The sequence below is a fragment of the Rissa tridactyla genome, chromosome 4 (genome assembly GCF_028500815.1).
Source record: "Rissa tridactyla isolate bRisTri1 chromosome 4, bRisTri1.patW.cur.20221130, whole genome shotgun sequence".
Lineage (NCBI taxonomy): Eukaryota > Metazoa > Chordata > Aves > Charadriiformes > Laridae > Rissa > Rissa tridactyla.
In genome coordinates this window covers 47,706,837-47,731,209 of record NC_071469.1, presented here as the reverse complement: position 1 = coordinate 47,731,209, position 24,373 = coordinate 47,706,837, and the positions used below count along the sequence as shown (strand labels likewise).

The 24,373-nt window shown below is 36.5% G+C and overlaps 1 protein-coding gene across 2 annotated transcripts in view; it reads right to left on the bottom strand.

The window, feature by feature from the left end:
• Positions 1-16,881: 16,881 nt before the first annotated feature.
• The window catches only part of FUT8 (fucosyltransferase 8), a 126,165-nt gene continuing 118,673 nt past the window's right edge, over positions 16,882-24,373 (bottom strand). For both annotated transcript variants that reach the window (XM_054199216.1, XM_054199217.1), the window contains one exon: positions 16,882-22,868. In XM_054199216.1, the coding sequence (XP_054055191.1) occupies positions 22,551-22,868 (318 nt within the window). In that variant the 3' untranslated portion in view covers positions 16,882-22,550. The remainder of the gene's footprint in view (positions 22,869-24,373) is intronic.

Sequence of the window (24,373 nt, the reverse complement as noted above, 5' to 3'; positions counted from 1 at the left end):
TAAATACAATAAAAGTGTTACCATATATATGGCTGTGTTTAATTTTACTGTAAATTTATATAGTTTCTAAGTACCTGCACTTATTATCTATATTCATCAAAATTTAAGATTCAGATATTTATTTTATCTAATGTCTGATTATTGCAAATGTTTATAATAATAGTTTACCCTATTATCACATCCCTTTTTCTTTAAATGCTCACTGGTTGCCATTCCTTAATTCTCAATATTTCCTTGCCTTGCCTCCAACTTTTTCTATAAACCCAACAGGTTTCCCATAGCTTGCCTACCTCTTCCTACATTTTCACACTACTTTGTCAAAACACTCTGCACATTTCTAAAACTGAAAAAGTAGCAAATAAGTTATGCAGAACGATGTCCCTACCAGCTCAGGTCAACACATCTCTAGACTATTTCCCTTTTGGAAAGGAGTAAACCTCCCAACTGACCCGTGATTATTTTTCCTAGAAAATATTATAGTTGTTATTTTCCTCATACTGCCTCTTCCTTTGGATTTAGTATTTTAAACACAGAGTAATATTCCAATTACATCATTGCTCCTTCTTTACTTTTTATGAAATGTTGTATTAAAAATAAAACCTTACTGAAAAAGTTCCTCATCAAGCTTTAATCTTTTCCCTTATGTAAAAATCTCATGTATTAAATGATGTGCAACTCCTATATAACAATAACATGATCATGTAATTAACAACTGTATTAAAATACAGAGATTCAAAGGGAAAGAATAAAATTCACAGGAGCAAGCAGGAAGGTAGTATTTCCTAATGTCTGAGAACATGACTTTAGAATCAAAACAATGTTTGATTTTGAACAAGGGTTTTCATACTAGAGTGGGAGATGGGATAGCGTGTCATGTGCTCAGTCTGGTAGAACAGAAGGACGTATATAGATCTTTTTCTCGCCTCTTCTTTTACCCTTTAAGAAGCCGCAAGAAAAACGGATGCATTGTTGGGTCAGGTGATCAATCATGAATCAATTGCATTTTGCTGTCAGCATCACTCCTTTTTGCTGTAGGTGCTCCTGCAGGTGCTGAATGTTCCCAATACACATTGTTCCATCCCAGCAGCAGCAGGGACTTGTGGTCCTTACATTCATTAATTTTTGGCAGCCTACAAAAATCTCTTTCAGAAATACAAACGAAAGAAGGCAAACAGCAACTTGTAGCATTTTATAATTCAATGAGAATTTAAAAAAAAATTACAAAAGACCTGTCTCTAGCTGAAGGTCTTTGACCCTGACAAACTTCAAAGGTTGGCAAAAACAATATGGTATTAAAGCTTCGAGGAAAAAAACCCCAATGTATTACAAAAATCTTTCATAATGAAAAATGTCAGGCAATCTAAAGAGGGGGTGAATGGTCAGCCTTTAAGACCCACCTTTTAGAAGCACAGGAGCAGGCAATTCCACTGTATCGTAAGTCAAGCAAGTGGAGCAGAAGACCAGCTTGGCTGAACAGGGAATTCTTTGTGGCGCTTAAGAGGAAAAAGAAACTGTATGATCTCTGGAAGCAAGGTCAGGCTTTACAGGAAGAGCTGTGGTTTGTTTATGCAGGGAGAAGACACAAAATGCCAAAGCTCAATTAGGGTTAAAACTGTCCAGTGTTTTTTCAGATAACATACTTAAAAAAGCCCTTGTTAAAAGCATGAGATCTAAAGGAAACATTGGACCAATACTTGTTGAAGGTCTAATGGGATTAGTCTAAGGACTAATAGGGATAAAGAAGTGCAGGCATTTACTGTGTTTTTTGCCTCAGTCTTTAATAATACTGATAGACTTCAGGCAACCCAGTGCCCTGAGTCAGAGGACCACGAGAGTGGTAACAGCGACTTTCCATTTATGGATGCTGAAATTGTAAGGGACCAGATGTATCAGCTGCATGTTCACATGTCCATGCGGCCTGGTGGCATTCATCCCAGAGTACTGAAGGAGCTAGCGGATGTTATGGCAGGGCCCCTCTCGATCATCTACCAAAGGCCTTGGGAGTCTGGGGAGGTCCCTGCTGGCTGGAAGCTACCCAAAGTTATTCCAGTTTACAAGAAGGGCGTGAGGCAAGACCTGTTAGTCTAACCTCAGTTCCTGGAAAAAATACAGAGAAGATTATACTGGGTACTATTGAAAGGCATTTGAAGAATAATGCAATCATCAGGCACAGTCAACAAGGATTCACAGAAGGAAAGTCCTGTTTAAGTAATTTGATATCATTCCGTGATAAGGTTACCATACTAGTGGATGAAGGGAAGGCAGTGGATGTAGTTTTTCTGGATTTTAGTAAGGCATTTGGTACTGTCCCTCACAGCATCCTTCTGGACAAGTTGTCCAGCTGTGGGATGAGTGGGTTCACGGCGCACTGCGTGAAGAACCGGCTGAAGGGAAGAGCTCAAAGGGTTGTAGTGGATAGAGCTACATCTGGCTGGTGACCAGTCACCAGCAGTGTTCCTCAGGGTTCAGTTCTAGGGCTAGTTCTGTTCAATACATTTATCAACGATCTGGATGGAGGAGTTGAAGGCACCATTAGCAAGTTTGCTAACAGTACTAAACCAGGAGGTGCTGTCGACTGTTTTGAGGGACAAGAGGCCTTGCAGAGGGATCTAGATAGATTATAACATTGGGCTATGATTAATGGGATGAAATTTAACAAGTCCAAATGTTGGATTCTGCACTTAGGATGGAGTAACACTGAGCACAAGTGTAAATTGGGAGAGGAGGGGCTGGAGAGCAGCCCTGCACAAAAGAATCTGGGGGGCTGGTCGACAGCAGGCTCAATAGGAGTCAGACGTGTGTCCTGGCAGCCAAGAGGGCAAACTGCATCCTGCGGTGCACCAAACACAGCATAACCAGCTGGTCAAGAGAGGTGATTATCCTGCTGTAAACTGCACACAGTTCTCAAGGTGAGGCCGCAGTGTTGGTGCGGCCTCACCTTGAGAACTGTGTGCAGTTCTGGGCCCCACAATTTAAGAAGGATGTGAAGGTCCTCAAATGCATCCAGAGGAGGGCAACAAAGCTGGTGAAAGGGCTGGAAGGAATGTCCTGTGAGGCTGTGGACTTTGGGCTTGTCTAGTTTGGAGAAAAGGAGGCTGAGGGGTGACCTTACTGCTCTCTACAGCTCCCGGAGGAGGAGAAGTGGAGAGGGAGGTGCTGAGCTCTTCTCCCTGGTATCCAGTGATACAGTGATAGGACACAGGGGAATGGTTGAAAGCTGCATCAGGGGAGGTACAGACTGGACATTAGGAAGCACTTCTGTACTGTGAGGGTGGTCAAACACTGGAACAGGCTTCCTAGAGAGGTGGTCGATGCCCCGAGCCTGTCAGTGTTGAAGAGGCATTTGGACAATGCCCTGATTACCATGCTTTAACTTTTAGTCAGCCCTGAATTGGTCAGGCGGTTGGACTAGATGATTGTTGTAGGTCCTTCCAACTTAAATAGTCTATTCTATCAGCAATCCTAATAACGATTCCGCACTTCTTATTTTGTTTCTTTCATAACTAAATTAGGAGTTCAGTGTTCATTTTCTGGCTACTGAGGTCTATTCTTCCCTAGCAGTTAAAAAAATAATTCAAAGTCCTTCAGAGGTCTTATCAGAATACTTAAGTTTCAACTCCTAGCATATGCCAATGGTACAGATAGAAAGAACCCAGGCTTTTCTATCTGACAGTTATACATGCATCTGGCATAATAAATATGCTTTTGGTCATTATAACTGTCCAACAGAATATTGTCTCTATTCTGAAACTGTTATTTTATACTTATTGATGCAGTTTATTTGAGGTTTCTTTGAATAAATTCAAAGCTTTTCAAAGCATTGATATATTTTTGTTGTGCGTGTACACAGTTCCCAAAACCCTGAAAGCAACTTCAAATGTTCTTACAATGGTAAATAAATATAAAACAGCCTATACTCAATGAGATCTATGAACACATATGGATATCACCCAAAGCCTTTTCCATTTCCCTTCGGTAATCTCACAAATGCCATTATCACCATTTATTAGTATGTTGTTACTGTAGTTATCCATTGAAACTATCATTCTGCATTTTCTACTCATACTTCCTGGCAATTGCTCTGGCTCCTACTACAGGAAAAACAAGTATATTTCAAGTTTTTTAAATTAAATCTCAAGTCATATGTTTAAGTGAAAATGACTTCAACACTAAAATGCATGCTGAAGAGCTTTCTATTTCTTTTGCATGATCAGTTTAAGTTTTGGCTGAAAGCAGACAGGGAGAAGATAGTTAGTGCTGAGACATTTACTCTGACTAAAATAGCAAGATGAGTGCATATGTTAATACCATTGAAGAAGCAAAATTTGTGAAGTGGAAGGACAGAAGCAGCTCCCTGAATCTACATAGAAGCTCCAGCTTTAGATAATGATTTAAGAGCTTAGGATTTCTGGCTCAGGGAGGCAAAAAAATATGCTACATGAAATGTCAGAACTGCTTAAATCTCTTCTCTCAGATACATTATGTTCAGTACACAGAGAAATACTCTGGTGGTCAGGAGTATCAGTAACCATAAAAACCACTGCAGGCCCACGGAGTAAGAAAGTTCCTCAGCTGCACAATTCAACTAAACTCAGAAGTAACCTAATGTGGAACTATGTACAGTTAACGTGTCATGCTGCTACACAAATTATCAAACCAATCTGGCTACACAACCTTTTTTTGGTTGCCTGATGTCTTTCCATGACCATGGGTAGAGACTATAATTTTTACTACCTGACTATTTTTCAAGACACTACTGGCAACTGTATTATGCAACTCTTCATCAGTGACAATTTCTTCTAGGCTAGCTGGCATCAAAAGGAGCTTTAACAGCAAGGAAAATCTCCTAAGTGACCTTTTTCAAAACACAAGGGCTTACAAGGAGCTGCTACGTTTACAGAGCAAGAACAACCCACCACTAACATTGTTATCAACAACTGTCCTATGATGATTCAGTAACTTTTCCAGCCGGTTTTTGAAGATCTTCTCAGATGAAGCTCTTTCTTATACCTGCACAGGCAGGCCTCAATGTGTGTCTCTTGCTTAGGGAAGATATTCTTGTTGCTTGAAAAAAATCTGTGCTATTTTTTTTCCTTCATACTCAAAACACTGAATAGGCTGTTTTCCTTACACTTAACATAGTTTTAGCTGCAGTTTTTACTTATGAAAAGTCACTATATAAAAAAATAGTCCTTCCCTCTAATTTCCAATGTATAAATAGCTTCATGTATCAGTCTCAATAATTAAAGTAATATCTTAAAATTTTTTATGATTATCAGTTTCGCAGGGCCAATTCAACTTTAAGAGAAAAATCCTACTCTCTATTGATCTGTAAATACCACTAAAACATTTAAAAATCCTTCTCAAATTATGCTACTTCGGGTGCCACTAACATCAACAGAGTTAGCACACAGATGTAAAGCAAGTTTTTAAAAAACAGAGCTTTGCACAGGGGAATTCAGTGTAGCATTTTGGGTTACTTAATTACTTAAACTAATTCATCAGACAGAAGCAACTGTAATTCTTACCTCCAAAATGGTTTCATCGTTTATTCACAAACTGACCCAACTTAACATGGACTCATTGGAAAATGAACCTGGAACTCTGCATTGATATTTCTAAATATAAGAAGACAAAGGCCACAGTATTTAGATTAGCAAACAGAATCACAGAGTAGCTGACGTTGGAAGGGACCTCTCGAGCTCGCCTAGTCCAACTCCTTTGCTCAAAGCAGTGTCAACTGGAGCACGTTGCTCACAACCATGTCCAGACGGGTTACTAATACTTCCAAGGACTGAGATGCCACGATCTGAGAAACCTGTTCCAGTGTTCCACCATTCTCACAGTAAACAAGCTGCATCTTATGTTCAAATGCAATTTCCTGTTTTTCAGTTTCTGCCCATTGCCTGTTGTCCTATCACTGGGCATCATTGAGAAGAGTCTCCTTTTCTCTGCCCCATCACCTATTTATACACATTGATACAATCCCGAGTCTCTTCTAGGATAAACAATCCCAGTTCATTCAGCATGGCAGATTTTTCAATCCCTTAATCATCTTTGTGGCCCTTCCCTGGACTCACTCCAAGTCCTTGTTTTTCTTGCACTGTTGAGCCCAGAACTGAATACAGCACTCCAGATGTAGCCTCACCAGTGCCGAATAGAGAGGAATAATCACTTTTCTTGACCTACTGAGAATGCCTTCCCTAATGCAGCTCAGGATGCTGTTGACGTTTATTGCTGCATGAACTGACTCATATTCAGCTTGCCGTCCACCAGGAACCCCTAGTCCTTTTCTGCTGAGCTCTTTTCCAGCCAGTTGGTCCTCAGCCCTGCTCTGGTGCATGGGGTTCTTCCTCCCCAGGTGCATGACTTGGCACTTCTCTTTGTTGAACACTATGAGATTCCTGTCAGCCCACTTCTCCAGCCTACCGAGATCCCTTTGAATAGCAGCACAATGACCTCATGTGTCAGCCTGTCCTCCCAATTTTGGATCACTTGCAAACTCGAGGACGTACTCTGCCCCCATCATCCAAGTCATCAATGAAGATGTGAAACAGTATTGGTCCTAGTGCCATCCCTTGGGTACACCACCAGTGACTGGCCTCCAGCTGGACTTCATGCTGCTGATAAAAAACCCTTGAGCCCAGCAGTTCAGTTAATTTTCAGTCCACCCCACTGTCCACTTCTCTAGTCAAAAGTTAGTTCAGAAGTTTGTCTAGAGCATGCAATTCAGAGACTGTGTCAAAAGCCTTACTAATCTCAAGATAAACAGTCACAGCTCTCCTCTCATCTACTGAGCCAGCCAACCTTTCACAGAAGGCTGTCAGGTTGGCCGAGCATGGCATTCCTTTCATAAACACGTGCCAACTACTCCAAATTACCTTCTGTCCTTAATATGTTTAGAAATGTTTTCCCTGATTATTTGCTCCATGGCTTCCCACGGACTGATGTAAGACTGACCAGTTTGTAGCTCCCAAGATCCTCTTTCCTGCCTTTCTTGAAGATAAGAATGAAATTTGCTTTCTTCTAGTTCTTAGGAACCTCCTCCAAACACAATGACTGTTCCAAACCAATTAATACATTCATTGCAATACCATTTGAGAGAATGAGAATAAAGAAGGAAAACTGATTAGCACCTTTGTTGCTTCTGGCCTGATCGGGAATTAAACCCTCAATATTTAATAGTGTAGAGAGCATTATCATGCTTAAATTATGTTACCTCTGTGGGCTCCCCACTTATGCTTTGGAGAGGAGTACAACTAAAAGAAGAATCTTGTCAGGTACAGTACATGATATAGCAGTATTTTGCAGGAAAGTTGTGTGGTGTAAATAAAAAACCAAAAAGCACATACAAACTTTATAAAAATACTGTCTCAGAAGTCAGATCCCCTCTATACTGGCAAAGCGGAAAATAGCCTTTGCCTCCAAACTAAAAAAAAAAAAAAAAAAAGAAAAAGACTTCTTCTCTAGGTTTTTCTGTTCTGCAGCAGAACTTGTTCTCAGAATAATAATAATTAATGTTACTCAAATAGCGAGCATCCGAGCAATTAGAACCAGGGATAATGGAGAACACTGAAAAGTTTTACCTTACAAGGGATCCACCATAAAGGCATAAGAGGTCAAAGATTACAGGTAGTGAACAAAAAGAAATCATTTCATTCTATTATGCCTTATCCTTGGAAGAGCCACAGGAGAATGAAGTACAAACAAGGCAAAAGATTCTACTCAATCCAAAATAAAAAATCAATTAAGTAGCCTTAACTCCTCCTGCAGAATTTATTTTCTAGAGAGACAGTTGTCAAAAGTACACAGACTTGAGAAACTTTCCAGTTTTCAAATAGAACATTCACTTAAGGTCCCTTCACAGGACACAATGCTGCTTGCCAAGTTCATCTGCTCAGATGTCATTTCTCTTTCCAGGAAAAAAAAAGCAAACAAAAACCTCCCAAACGGTTACGATATGTTAATTAACCTATCATTTCTAGAATATAGTAGCTTGCCAGAAAAAAAGGCTAAAATTGTGAACTGACTTCAGTAAGTTCCCCATTCCTGATGATAAGTATCTTTAATTAGCATTTAAGCACTATTAGGTAGCCATATTTGGATGGTCCAAACAGTTTTCATTAGGTTTGATAGCCACTAGGAGTTTCAAAAGAAAAAGTGTCTTTTGTTAATCTTAGTCTTCAAGACATATTCTCAAAAGAGCAACTAGCAAGCTCTTGAGTGCAGAGTCAGCTTAACAGTAATTTTTTTCAAGTGCATCTACAATTAGGACTTCAGTGTTGCATAGGTATGTTTAATCTAGGGTTAAACTGAATGCAGGTTTAATAAGGCTATGATGAGTTCCACTTTATTATGGTTAGATTGCTGCTGTTACCCTCACTGGTGCATTAAAACTCTCTGAAGTATGTCTGACTATATTCCACTGGAGTACAGGCAGCAGACCATTGAGATGCGGACATACGTGATGATCAGGACTTTTCTTACAGCTTTACCATCTTCCAGCACTTACGGACTTCGGCACAATGAAAGCAAAACTCAATTAATTTATAATTACCCAGCAATAATGATTATGTTTCCTTTTCCTCTGAACATCTGTCACAAAATGTTTTCATCTTCACTGAACATTAGTCAAACACCTGCTTCTCTGAGCTGTGATGCTGTAGGGAATCATTCTCCAACAGGGGTTTAATATGTGCTGAAATGGGAACGAGTAACTGTGACTTTAATTAATAAGGAAAAATGTAGTAATACAAAAAAACAGCTAACACCACTTGGAAGGTGAAACATAAACATAAGCTCTCTTTCAAACTAAATGAGATGAGCCACTTGAAGCCATCTCAAAATAAAGACCAAGAACCAATGACAAGGGTTTTTTTATCTGAAGGTAAGTGCACTGTCATTAACCTTCAGGTTTCAGAATTCTTCCTCCTCTTTTCTTCTTTGACACGTTTAATTTTCTATAAAATCAGGATACAAATATATCAAAGCAGTTTTATGTTTTCTGAGTTTTTTGGTCATTATTTGAGGTGTGCAAATCAGTTTAAATTTACTACTCTCATTTCTAATTTATAAATGCTACCTCGTTTTTACAAGAAATTGTCAATTATTTGGATTGAAAATAGATTAAATGTACATGACTAAACTTAGAAAATATTAATATTTTGTTAATGAAAAACTTATAGAATTATTAATGTTAATACATGGTGACATAGTATGAACTCAAACATTAATTTCTTATGTTTCATATATTTTAATGTTTGTATTCCGCACTGGCAGGTTGGAAACTGAGAGTTAGTCCTGCCACTGCTCTAATCTAAATGATGTCAGGGCAAAGGCAAAGAGATCACCACCTGATGGCATTTTTAGTAGTAACACTTAGGCCAATTAGTATTAGCCTCTGTTCAGAATATATATGCTCAAATTAGGCTCATTTCCCATCTGTTATAACCTTATCAGTGTCAATTTCTAGAGACAAACTTTGTTCCTGAAAATAGAGAAATAAAGAATGAACCACGATATGCATAGATGATACTGCAGTTGAATAAATGATATTGGAAAAGTGGTGAATCAACATGAATATGAGAGAAATTGTGATAAATTCAGTAAAGAAATTAATAAGCTGCAATAGATGGTGAATAGCCTACCTACATTAACAACTCAGCATATATAGAGGTCATACATACTTCATGTCATAAATCACAATTTATTTTAGACAATTTTATTCACTAAAAATTAACAGTTTGTTTCGGCCACATTTATTCTCAGTCACCAGAGTGCTATGCACACTGTCGCTGTGCTTAAAAGTAGGGATGGTTAAGTAACTGACCCCTCTCTCTCCCTCCTGTTCCTGCATCCCCTTTCTTCACTTGACTGAGTCTGCTTAACACTAGATTTTTATCGTAGACCTTAATAATACATGCATAAACCCAAGGCCCTCATTAAACATACTGCTAGATTTCAACTTCCATTTCAGATACCATATTGTCTAAGCCTAATCTTCCACCAACAGACTACACTTCTAGCATCATGCATGCACAGGCTACTGATACAACCATATGGAAAACAAATATCTGGATCTTCTTCTCTAATCAGAAGAATATAGAGATCTGTGCTGGATGTGAGGGGTATATTGTACAACAAAGAAAACTGCTAGCTGAGCTGCATTTAGTACATCTCCCCAAACTTGGATAAAGATTAAACTAATTTTTACCACCAAGCAGTTAAATTCTCAGAGAGATAACGGTCAGAGTCTCACTAATATGCATTGTTTAATCCTGCTGAGCCAGGGAATGAATTCTGTGACTTCTCTCAGTGATATGACTACATTGCAGTAATAGCTACAACTAGTATCTAGCTGATAGTGATGTAGACTAGATTCTGCAGTAGTGCTAGAATCACTGCAGTTACTCTAAACAACAACTGAAGCTAAGCTTTTTATCTAGTGCAATACCTTGAGATCTGCAGTTCAGGCCTCCTCAGGACCTCATGATAGCGTTATTTAATGAAGAAAGAAAACTAATATTGCTTTCAAACAAACAACTGAGCAGGCTCCAAGTTCTGGCAAGATCAAAACATAAAGCTGTAAGGATTTTGGAACCAAAAAGAACAGGAATAAATGGTAATGAACATACATCATTCACACTGCCATCTGCATGCACATCTAATTTGGTCACCATTGTTTGTGAATACCTGGACAACAAGGGAACAAATCCTAAAATGAGTGACTTAAGGTTTCTCATAAAGGCACTCAGTCTGCTTTAACATTCTCCCAAAATAAAAAGCCCAAAACTAAAAGACAAAATGATATGTATACACATTCCAGAACATGGATAAATAACCCTAAATCAGTGACAGATAAAAATGTCATTATGAATTTGGGAACTATATATTTGCATAAAAGCACTGCTAGTTACTCCATCTCTTAACCAACACTGTGAGGAAAAGAACTGACAGACGACTGGTCTGCTCTTCTTGCCTTAGACCCTCCAACATCACAGCCATAAGAGCTATTACAGCCCAAGAGTGTAGTGGCTGATAACTAAAACCTCCATGACATTGATCACATGCTGAAGAGTAGAAGAAATATGTAAGACAACTATTGAGGGAAAAGCAGATGCACAACTCTCTCAATATTAAACCCTTAATAATTAAAAAATACGTACCTGTATGGTAGCTTATGTTTTACAGAGGTATTGCTGCTGTGTGCATTCCACTGGGGCTGGGCATGCATTCCTGCACCTAAGGTTGGAGAATTGAGACCCTTCAGTTCAAAAGTACACTTCAGCCATTTACACACAGTGTAAAGGAAACATTCTACTCTTACTTCTTTATCACTATAGACTTCACGAGGTATAAAGAAATCTGAAGCAAAGGGGAAAGCTGGAAAAAAGTGGAATACGTATGGGAACAGCATGTTACAAAGGCAAATCTGTTAGATGGAAACAATTAACTTTTCTCTTTCTTCATGTGTTTTTCCCTATTCAATTGTCATTTTCTCCCAAACAATAAATGAATGAGGTAAGACACCAGTCCTTTTTCAGTACTGATGAAAGGACTTCCTAGCTAGAAAACATACCTGGAACAATGCTTGCTCACAATTCTTTGCAAAAGGTCTATAGAGAAGTGTCTGTTATTTTCTTGTACATGTCAGTAAGCAAAGTTGGTGAAAACTTTTGAATGTGCTGCGATTACACTGGGCATTGGTGTCTTTGACCATTCACAGCATTGCACTCTACTGCATATCTAGTCTGAAAATTTGTGGTGCAAACTAGAGAACTTGCCAGTCTCTCAAAAGAGGTAAATTTTTAACAGCTTAATTCAAAACCAAGGCTTAGGGTTATTATGACACCTGAACTGTGTATATTTATCAGTATTTTTAGGAGCTTTGGTTATGATTTAATGGAAACCTTGTAATCATGAAAAAGAGAGCATATGTGCACACGTGTCAGGCTGTTCCGATACCAAAACTTTCAAAAGTCTATTCTAGCTGTTTCAGTCTTTAAAAACATACATAACACAAAAAGATGAAGAAAGGCAACACATGCATGAAGCACATGGCAACAGTAAAATTTCAGAAATTTCATTAAAGACAAAGGATACTGGCTTTTAAAGGACAGAAGAGACTAATTGCTGGCAAGTGCACATGAAGTAAATCCTGGGAGTGGCCCAAAGCTTGCGAAGAAAACTACAGGCATTATCATCAGTGGCTGCAATTTAAAAAAAAAATAATTAAGTTTTCTTAGTAGACGTCTTCCTGGTATTCAGATTAACCTTTTATTAAGCATAGCCTGTATAAGTCTGTAGAAATGCATACAAAAGCAATCTTATCAGGTGCAGTTGAAAAAGGTTAGTGTGAAACTAATACTTTGTTGTCAGTCAAAAAATCACCATTTTTTGCCAGAAAACTGGCAGAGAATTTGAACAACCCTGTGATCTAAGTTTGTCTTGTCTATGTAGAAATTATCAGTATAAATTGCTTTACCTATTTTTTTTTTTTTGAGAAGTCTCAGAAGCAAGGGAATGGTAAGGAACACACCTGACCTTGGAATCAAAAAGGCATCCTCAGGAAAACACAGGTTCCAACTACCTTTAAAAAAGATTTGTTTCCTTTCATTGCAAACGGATACATAACTAAATGATACTACTGCTGGAAAAAAGGATCATTCAGGGAGTGTTCATTTGTGATTCCTGGAAAAAAGCTTTCTGCAATTGCAAGCATGCTAGAGATACTTAACCTCAGTATTCACACGGTAATCTGATGATGCATGCATGCATCAATTCCAGAGTACTAATAATTATGTATACAGCATTTATATAATTATATAATTATTCATAATTTATATAATTATGAAAAAGTATTTGGAAATTTAAAAAAACTCGTTTAGTTTTGTAGCATACTGTTGTTATATTATGGTATACAAATACAATCTTGATAAACGTTATGAATTCTGAAAAAGTATAAGATCAGAGTAACATTAAATTAATAGATCCTCATGCAAATAGTAACACTGAGAAAACATGGGTACAGTGTACTGTTCTGATGCACACTTTGAAAACTAAATCTTCCCTAGACATAAAGTTTGAAGACTTCAGAGCAGAGACTTTTCTTTGAACTCAATATGAGCCTTTCTATCTAATAATTTACTCTTTTCCTAATCTAAGTGATTTGGGGAGTTTCCCCAAAGCAATTTGTTTGGCTGCTGGGAGGGACTCAACTATCCTTTGAATCTGTCTGCAATAGTAAAAAGTAGTTTACATTCTTTATTATTCAGTCATTGAGTGTGTGCCACGAAAAACAACTGACAAACCTCAAACCAAAACAATATGGAAACCTGCTGTTAGTCATAGCTACTGTTGTTTAATAAAAACATTCCAGTTAAAATGGACAATGATTTCACATATCATTTGTTAGCCATGCTGCTGTGCAGTAAACAGTGACACACAGATAAGCAGCAATTTAGGTAGGCTAATTAAACTAATAGGGGAAAACCAGGGGGAAAAAAATTATAATCCTGTGTGTTTCTTACTCTGGCATTCAGAGTAATCTTTCACGCAGTTCTACATTTAGGAATTTAATGGGATTTCTAATTTTTATTATGTTTGTACTAAACAATCTACTGCTTTTGGAAAAGCTTTCTGCCTTCTAGAAACCTTTTTGTATATTATTTATTGTTTCAGGATTAAGAAGTCTGAACAATAACAAAATAAAATTTTTGCTTCTAAGAACTTAAAATTCAAAAATGTGATATATAGAAGGTAATTGATAAAAAAAGTAGATGTGTTGATAATTTAATTGCATTTAATTTTCTGGTTTTGTTTTTTTTTTTACATACACAGGTTTTTTAGAGATCTCAATGAACAAAGTAGAAGATCATTCTACATATAAGACAGAGACAGGGAGGAAATCACTTGGAAACAAAGAAATTGAGTTGGCACCACAGGTAGAGAAGTTGCTGGAGAAGATATTGCATAAATGAAGAGATTAACAGACATTGTTGTCTCTTGTATTAGCTGCATGCTTAGAAAACTCATTTACAACCGCTTTTCAAGCACAGACAACACCATTTCCCTGTACCCCAGGAACTTCAAGATAAATTCTAAAACAAAGTAAAGCTGGATAAAACAGACTTAGGCAAGAGAGTGGTAATGTTGGTAGGAAAAAGCATATCACACAGAATTAGCCCAAACTAGTTTCTGGGGACTCCATATGTCCACTGTCAGGAGGGGTCACCACTGTTTCTCAGACAGCAATAAGAGCCAGAAATACTCGCAGAGGCTTAAAGCTTCCTTTCAGCACCAAATTGTCGTCTACAGCCAACAGTAGTAAGCTACTTGCCACAGAAAAAAAGTTAAAATCTATGTTGTGGTTTTGTAGGTCAGCAAGTTAAATTACAGGTATCTCAGAAATAAACATCAGACTCAAATCAGCAAAAAATGATATTATTTTGGTTTTTTTAACCATTGTGTATGGCTTTACTAAAACAAAATGCTTAAAGAGAAATTTTGAAGAGAGACACAACATAATTAAACATTGCACTGAGAAAATCCAGACTGTTTAACTACAGAGGTAGTACAGCAGAGCACCTGCACTGACATGATGCATCTTATCAAAAAGGAATAGCATGTTCTGGAACCAATATCCATCCATCCTGCATGAAGTCACAACAAAATAATGTATGTCTGTTAAATGAAGAACAAGACCTCCAGTCAACCACATCGGCAGATAAAGCAAAGACTGAAACATCTTCATGTCAAGCCAACCATTACCTTGGTTGCATGCTCATCTTCTAGAGGTTTCTTCCAGGCTCTTCAACAGATTTTGTCCCTTCCTATTAGATACATAACTGTCTACAGTGTATGCATCTGTCTCTCCATATCATGTTCCTGAAACGTGTTATCTTGAGCATGAAAAAGGGCATGACTAAGCTCTAGCCATTCAACAAAAAATAATAAAAACCTATTATTCCTATGGTTCTTACATTTACTCTCCTACATTAAATTTTAAAAGCTCTGAAATGAAGGATATACATTCATGCTTACTTTGAAAATACTCATTGACTAATATATACGAACCCAATCAGCAGCAGCACAGATTTGAACCTGTTTGAATTCACATGGAAACAGATTTAGTACACACATGGTTAGTTACTAAGTCTCAAGAGAAGGAAGGAGAGCAAAAAAAGTACATAAGGTAATTTCTTAAATCACTGTGCTGTTTCAGAACCAAACATACAAATTTACCACTATTAACAAAGGTCATCAGCATGTAAGAAGGAACTAAGAATACTTCCTGAATCCAACTTCTGGTATCTGGGTTTGGGTTTTGTTTTGTTGGTTTTTTTAACAATTTTTTTTTCATATACACGGGATGGCAAATAAAAAATATATATAACAACAAAATATTAATGCAACAGAAATAAAAGCAAACTACAAAATCACATTGAATTTAGCATTATAGATGAAATGCCTAACCCATTTTATGACTACAATTATTATTCATATTACTGTACTGTGTAGGGATCCTACTGAATGACGAGAGTCCTGCTGTGACAAGAGTGCTGGAAACACAAAATAAAGGAGACTCCTGGATCATAAATCTTATAATCTAAACATCAGACAAAAGGAATGAACAACACACTTGGAAACATGAGAACATGAGTTAATATGAATCACTGTAATAAAGAGCAGTCATAACACATCAGCAGCCCTAGAGAAATACCTTTTGAGCAGGCAGATACATCCTATCATATTTCAATATTTAGAAAACATTTTTTCTGTTGTACATAAAAAAAAAAATTAAGGAAATGAATCCATCAACCCTAAATGTATTATATGAAGGCTCATTAGCGCTAGCCTCTGTATAACCTCTAGTGATGCACAGGTTAAAAAATATGACAAGATTTGTCTATCTTTGCTGAATAATTGAAGTTTAGTCATAAACAAAAAATCATTTTAAGAAATGCTAGTGCGCAATGAACTCTATGTGAGGCATGAAGAAACACTGTCCATTTAATCCCACAAACCTGAATTTATGCTTTGTGTATAACAATTTTATTCTCAAGTGAAAACAAATAAAATTTTATAGATGTTACAAAGAGACCACAGATTTGAAATTATAAACTCATCACAGTTCATTCTCCAGCAATAGGCTGAAGTAGTGAAGCAAACTACTCCCATCAACTAGTCAATTGTTTTCCAGTGTCTTGGTTGGACATAATGGATGCCCAATTCCTTCTCATTCACAAAGAAGGAAGTAGGACGTCCTGCTTTTTGGTCTCCTTCCATTCTTCTAAGTTGGTACTGTTTGGAAAGATATCAGCAAACATACTTGGCTTCTTTTAGAGACAGATCTTCTGTATACAGTTGGACAGCAATCTCTACGTTCAGTGGATTCTCACAGCTGAGATACAATATTCTTGTGGCTCTACTTGTAGTGGAGTAATTGAGAATTGTGCATCTCTGTTATACAAACAAAAATGCCAATGGAAGAGAGCAGGAACACTAAAACCAGGCTAAAATAAAGGATTCTAAGGCTGAAGAAAAGAAAATGACACGTCTCTTATGGTCCTGTAAAAAATTGCATTCAGAATGTGTCCTTATCACTTGTATATTAAGCTGCAAGCATTAGTGTCTATTGATAGGCAAATATGGATAGGGAATGCTACGAGAGTATATCTTTCATCTGGGTCAAGAAACTTGCCACGGTGCGAGCTGTAAATCTTATTAGGCAAGGAACTTCTATACCTTGTAAGCCTCCTAAACACTTATTAGGCACATCGGATCATGGTGTTTTCTCTTTGAATTCTTGACTATACCAGTTAGGGAAAATATGAAAATGCATTTAGTAACAAAAAAAAAACCCCAATAATCTGCAAGAAATATAATTTCACATTGTATTATGAAAATCAAATACCGACACTTCCTGGTCAAGTAATGACCACTAGCCACTAGGCAAGGAAATCAAAACACACTGCGCCCAAAGGTCTGAAGAAGGTTCATAAAATCACAGTAGATCAGCCTCAGATGCAAGTAGGCAGTAGGGTTAATAAAAATATCATAGTCTTCAGGAAACATTGATCTAAATGATTCCATTAAAATGATGGGGCTAGAGGATGTCTTTAATACAATTAGAGGAAATGGAGTGAGGTCCAATATGCCTCTTGAAAAAAAATGTAGGATAGTTGTGACTTCGTTCAAACATGCTCAAGAAAATCCTTCATAAATATACTAAAATAAAAACAAAATCTTGAGTCTGTATAAAGTGGAAAAATCATGCAAAATTGAAAGTAAAACCAGTACATGTATGTGTTAGCAGTCATAGAAGATATACATTATAGTCCAGTGGAGCTAACTCCTTCCCTCAACAGCGTCTCCTTAGGAGTCAGTCTAAGAGCATGAAGTTAATTTCAAGCAATGGTAAAGAGATTTTGGTGCAAACAATTGCCGTACCTTTGTATTAATTCAAACTTGTTTGAATTGAAGTGGCAACAGGATTCTGCTGACAAGTAAGTTGAGTCAAAGGAAACAAGCATGCAAAATAAAGGAAGGTTCCACTAATTAGCAAACTTACTAATTAGCATTGTTAGGTATTTGTACATGGTACCAAAAGGGTAAAGACCAGCAGACACATCAATGGAAGGGATTCTCAGATGCCTGTAGTAATGCTGGAAGACTTCTGCCTCATGAACTTTGATTCTGAAATAATCTTGTACACAGTGAATGCATCTAGTGACACACGCAAACAGACTAGCAATTTTTGGTTTTTGTAGGCTTGGAAATTTTATACTATCCTCTTATTTGTAGAATGCAGTGCCACTTTTCATGCTTTTTAGAAATTAACAACATACTATGAATTCTAACTCAACCTGTTTGTGGCTGATATTGATGGAACTTTCTTTGCTTCGGTCCAGCTTTCTATAAGCTTGCAGGTACATATAGGGGATCTTGACAAAAGTCTGTAGACTGTAATTAGAATCCTAGTGGTGCCTTAGGGAAACAATTTTTGTGAGTTTTAAACGCAATTTTAATTCAACACGATAACTAAACCAAAGTTTGTGCCCTCTGACAGCCTGCTCCCAAGCCACCTGAACAAGGAATGAAACTATAATAGAGTTAACAATCAATGATCAGAATATAAGCAGCATGATGTTTATACACGACTGGGACTGGAATTAGGCAAAATCAAAAGAGGGGTTGCAAATTGTAAGTGTTTCTGGCAAAGAGCAGAACGATTTTGCTGGCAGAGGTCCTTATTCCAGCACTGAAAGTTTATTTGTGGCTTTATAAACTGATATAGCAACTTAAATTGAAAGTATAATATTATGTTTTCTTATTAGACTCTCTCCTTCCCGCCTCCCAAACTAAGCACATGATTTTTACCTGGATTCTTTAGAAACTTGAGAGATTACATTGCAAAGAAACTTACAACCTGGAAAAACAAAAGTTCAATTCACTGTTTTGAAAAAGTTCCAAATGGTAGTTGCTACTCCACTAGCATGAAGGAAAATCTCCCTCCCCTTATCAAGAATTTGTAATAAAAATTTTCTGTTTTATACTCTATTATGTTCCTAGCTCAGAAGCCAAGACCCTTATTTTATAATTGCATATCAAAGAAACATAAAACCCACTATGGAGGAAATTTTCACTTTGTGAATCTCTCTCCATAAGAAAGGTATCACCAGTTCTCTTTTCTGAAAAACTGGGAAAGGAGAGACATCTTACTGGTAACTGCAAGTTTCCTTAAAATTCAGTGGTAGAGGGGGTACACAAAAGACTCCTCTGGAGACAGATATTTAAAAATTTTGAAATAAAACATCACCCTTCATGAACAAATCCATAATACCGCACAGTTTACAGGGATACGATGCTGGCAGAGGAGGCTTGGGAATCCCATGCATCTGACTGCAGGCTGGACTAAGAATCAAGGACCGAACTCAGGTTGGTGTAGTTGCAGCAGCAGCAGCGAACTGCTGCTCATGACCACAGCCTCCAGGTGCACCAGTGTCACAGAAAACTAGTTAACTGAACTACTCAGAATGAATTTCTTAGCCCAACTGGTAAGAAGCAAGTAGAATATTCAGTTTACAGAGACTACATTTACCCAGAAAATAAGTCATTACAGAGAACGTGACAAAGAATGATAATGTAAAACAGCAAAGAAGGGAAGAGCACTGTTCATATTCTTTTTTATGAACACAACACGCGTGCGCACACACACACACAAATGCTCCTTAAAGAGGAAAAATTTAATTAAACATTAGCTTGTTTAAGAGAGTATGATGGCTGTCTGTTTTATGGATGTCAGACTTGGTGGTTTGGTATGAGGCAAAAATTACATGGCTGGATTGTTGCAGAGCTACAAGGTGAATGGAAGAAACAAGATGTATAGCAGCTTGCTCGCAAGCATTCTGGGTAGTATCTTAATGAGTTCACAACTTTCAAAAGATTCAGCTTTTTTCCAGGTATTTAAGACAGAACTTCTCTTTCCTGTTATTTTGCTTTTCTGTGAGCTACAATAAAAATTTGGGGGTCTCATTTTCATTTACCCATAGATCCTTTCATACTACCTGGACTCCACTGTAATTGAGAGTAAAGTCTCTAATATTCATTTTGTTTAATATAAAACAAATTCAGTTTTAACATCCCAAGGTCACAGGATTCCAAGATGTAACTAACCGGTAGTCTTAAAGGAAACAAATCTCTAGAAACAGATACATCTAGTAAGCAATGTATTGCTAGGTTCCTTCCTCTGAGAAGTACTGCATTACAAGCACTAGAGGATCATACGGTCCAGGGGGAATAAGGTCATAGCATCTACATTAGTCCATTTCTAATTATTAACAATAATTTTATAATTTCATACCATTTCATAATCATTTTCTCAAAGACAATGAGCTAATTATTCATTAGATACTTAGAATATGTAAGGAGGCACATGTACCTTGCCAATATTTTTTCAGCTTTATAGCCTGTTGAGGAATTGCCTCATTATATAGGTACGTCTTCTATAACATCTGTGTTTTCAGTTCTCTTGTTACTACATCAGAAGTTCTACTCTTGCCTTTGGGCTCCTCTTAGATGTTCTGCTGTTTATCTTCTTTAGTGATATTTTCAATTGAGTTACCTGACTATGAAGAAATTTTCATATGTTATTTCATTCATGAATACTATTTCTGCATCACGCTCTAAGTAAGTGAGCTGGAAATAATGAGCTCTGAAGTTGTAAGTAAAGAGCTTCAAAAATAAAACATTTTCAACATCTATAAATATCAAATAGATATTGTAATATTTGCGGAGAAATAATTAAAGTAGTTTTCTGAAAGCTAAAATGTACTGATTGAAAAATTGAGGAAGAAATGTTTGCAGGTTTGGATTTTTTTTTTCAAGTAGAAAAGGAAAATAGGAATAGCTTTATATGTACAATTCAAATTTAAGTAAAAAAAAAAGTTATAATTTAGCGTAAATTTGTGCCTCTGAAATACCACAAGTTTGGCAAAGTTAGTGGAAAATCTATCAGAATCACTTAGACAGTAAACTAACATTGAACAGCTTCCTTAGTAACTCCAATATAAAGAAACACCAGTTTAACTCCAGTCATCTTTAGTCACAAAAATTCATCATCTTTAGCATTTCTTGGCCACTCTTACCCATTTGCTTTTATCCTTCAGTCCCTCTTTAAATCCCATTTGGTAACTATGCGCAATTTTACTGATATTTCTATTTAATACTATTAACAGGCAATTTATGTGTTTGGTTTTTTTCCCCACAGCAGTTTTCAGCTTTGATTTTGTTATTCAAGACAAAATAGTTTTTCAGTTGAGGAACACATAACTGGAAGGGATCTACAGAATCAGTCCTGCAAGTAATGTCACAGAGAACTACTTTCTTAATTCCTTTACATACCAATCAAGTTCCAACTTAGTCACCACTATTTCAATTAGCAGACTTTCCCTGGACTTCACACCTCCACAGATTTCCTTTTACTTTTCAGCCTAAAATTTATTCATGGTCAAGTGTATCCATTCGTTATGTCAACACTGTTCTTGGTCTATTTATAAATATAATTAAATATCCTTTTAGCTTTTGCTTTGTTAAGGTCAACCAGTTATGCTTTTTTAATCTTTACTCATGTGGCATTTTCTGAATGTCTGAATAGTAAACATTTTCTGCACTTCCAGTATTCCAGATTGGATTGCACTAGAACCAGTATAATGCTATTAATATTCTTTCTATTTGGAAATAATCTCTTGATATCTTGTACATTTTACATATATATATATATACACACACACACAATCCCCAAACCTACAAATTTGTTTGTAAAATTGTTTTGTAAATTATCTCTTTTCTTAATAGAGTGCAGACTAGCAACAGATTTCAAAATACTAAGAATTACTAACAATTTAATCTATCATCTCATGCATAAAAATTCATCCTTGTGTATATTTTCTTGGAACCTACTATTTCCTGGGCAAATTGTTAGATTTTTTTTTTAGAGTACTCTAGATTGGCAGGTTCTATAAATGGGATAACCTGGAGTATTTTACTTAAAAGCAACTATACTCAATGCCAAAATCATAAGTGTCTATCTATAATATCCCCCAAAAAATATTTTCAGAAGAAAAACACGGAAGGTAAAAGAACAGTGCTAGAGAATAAATGTAAGAAATTGAGCCACTGAAGTCATTCTGCTAAAACCCACTGTCCACAGAACTGAGAAACACTGTGCAACTAGCAGTTGTTGTACTACTTGAGTGTTTAAAAATTCAGTGAAACTCCATCTGTTTTTTCCTCTGTGGGTTTTGTGGTTTGTTTTAGTTTTTTTTAATCAAAGGCAATGTCCAGAAACATTATCAGTACTAAAGAATCTGTTAATGGCATTGTTTTACAAAAGTTCCTAACAGACAGTGACTATTTTATTGTTGGATGTATTCTTTATTTTATTAATGATGAGAAGTAATCAATGGAATGCTAAAAATAAACTTGTAAAGAAATCTAGTCTGAAATCTGAATCTGTTGTTTGAAGAAAGTTCAGTGGTCAAGGTAACACCAGTTGAAGATTGACTCTTGCCCATTGTGAAATAGGCATGGCTCTTCTAAAAAGGTCACAAATTTTTCAAATATAGGCACCATGTTTTAAATTTTGCACATACAAAATATGTTCATGTCACTCGAATTACACAATGTGGCAGTGTTGTAAGTCTAAACATTATTGTCAATTAATGGCAGAGAAAAGAGCCCAAAGCTCATGTAAGACTAATGACTGGGACAAATCCTGAAAAGAGACAAAAAGTATAAAACAACAGTTTTCCTGTTGCATGTGATTTTGTGTGTGCATGTGTGAGAGTGCATATAACAAATAATGTTTAAGTTCAGGTAATAGCCCATCCATTTGTTCTCAGCTTCTTATCCAGTTTCATTACTAAAGGCTTCGATTTTAACTGCATGTTAAAATGCATATCCAAATCCCATATAAACCATTAGTTAGTGTGTTGACTGGTTCAAACCAATCAAAATGGAGAATCACTGCCGAATGTCTTCTTTTTAATCTACTTGTCAGCCTCTGGGTATGTAGGATACTTGACTGTTTCAATTTTCTCCTTAACTTTATAAGATGGGTACAGGCCTGTTCTTCCTAATTTCCTATTGATGCCTTTTGAATAACCATCCCAGTGGTTTCCAGCTACGCCAATTATATCTCCAGGTTCCATAGGAATTTCATCAGCAGTTCGTGGATGATGAGCATAAATAGCAATCTGGTTGTGGGCATTCTGTCCCCCAAAGTAGTAGATATCATCCAAAGAATGGAAATATGCTGAAGCATCTGGATGCAACGTCTGCATAATTTCATAGGCAACTCGACAAACCTTAGAAATAAAAACAGAAGAGAAGTCATAAGTATTGTTTGTGCCTGCAATAAACCACACAAGTCAGCAACCAACGTTTAACAAGACGGTCAAGTTTTAATATGTCCAGGTCAATAAAAAAAACCCACACAAAAAAACCCCAAACCCCAAACTAAAAAACCTACACATTTACTAATAACAAGCATTTAATTTTGCAGCATTTTAATTAGTACTCTGGTGATCAGATTTAGTAAATAAATAAATAGATGAATAATTATAACAGTCCACTTTTCAGAAGAAATTGAAAACATCCATATGAACACTAGCCATCCTGCTTTTTAAAATCAATTACATGTAGCCAATCAAATGTAAAAAAACATTTGTTTTCTTTTTCTACTACTAATAAAAACTGTTTATTACTTCCCTTTGAACCTTTAGAACTTGCATTTTCAAAATTTATTTTTCAATAATGAGGCTTTATATTTACTTTTCTAAAGCAAGCTCCAATTTTCATAATCAAGTAGTTACAGAAGCACAAGGCTTTAAAAAGTTGTTAATATTAGAACAGTGATGGCAACTTGGAAGACAATTAAATGAAACTGAATTCCAGCAAGACAATAATGAGGTTGGCAAGAAGAAAAATGCACTTTGAAGTGTCACTGTATCACATTTTATGAAGGGAATTTTCTTCAGACAGGAAACAGGTCCCAACATGAGAATCATGTTGTATTTCTCAGAATTGCCAGAAACAAAAAAGGCTGCCACTATATTTAATAAAGCTCTTTTCAACAATTGGCTAGAAAGCTCTTCTCCATCAGGTGTCTGATTTGGCCACTGTGACCTTTCTGACTTCCAATTTATATTAATGTATCTTTCTCTGAGTTTGCATAAGCTTGATAAACTAACAATACAGCAGGCTTCTTCAGTATGAAGAAGCATTTAAGCTTTTTCATAATTTTCAGTCTATGTAAATATAGTAAAGCTTTTCTTTTCTCCCCCTAAAAATACAGTGAATAGAACTCTGATCAGTCAAACTAGACATTTGTACTTTCCTAGCTTGTCTGAGAAAAGCTTTTGCTTTAAAAATGTAATAGATTTCCTTTTATCCCTCTCCATCTGATCTTTGAAATAAGTTTTCAGAAGTAGCTTGCAGAAATCAGGATGAAGTTAATTATTTCAAAGTACTTGTTATACACCATAGCATATAAAAAAATTTGATTACCCACATATTGGTAAGAAGTTATTTATTTTATAGCTTCTGGGACGGTTTCTGTACTTACATGTACAATGCAAAATACAAAGACTAAGAAATCCTGGAAGGAAATGTGATTATGAAGAAAAATACATCAGGCAGAGGGAGCTATGATTTCATCTAAATGAAGACTGAAGAGACAGAAAAGCTCTTTGTTTTAATGTGCAATCTTAATTCTGATACTGTGTTATGATTTGTGTAACTATCATGTGGCTTCTCTGTACATCTCAATTTATGTGATGTGGCTGAAATATGCCAAGGTAGATTGTTTCCC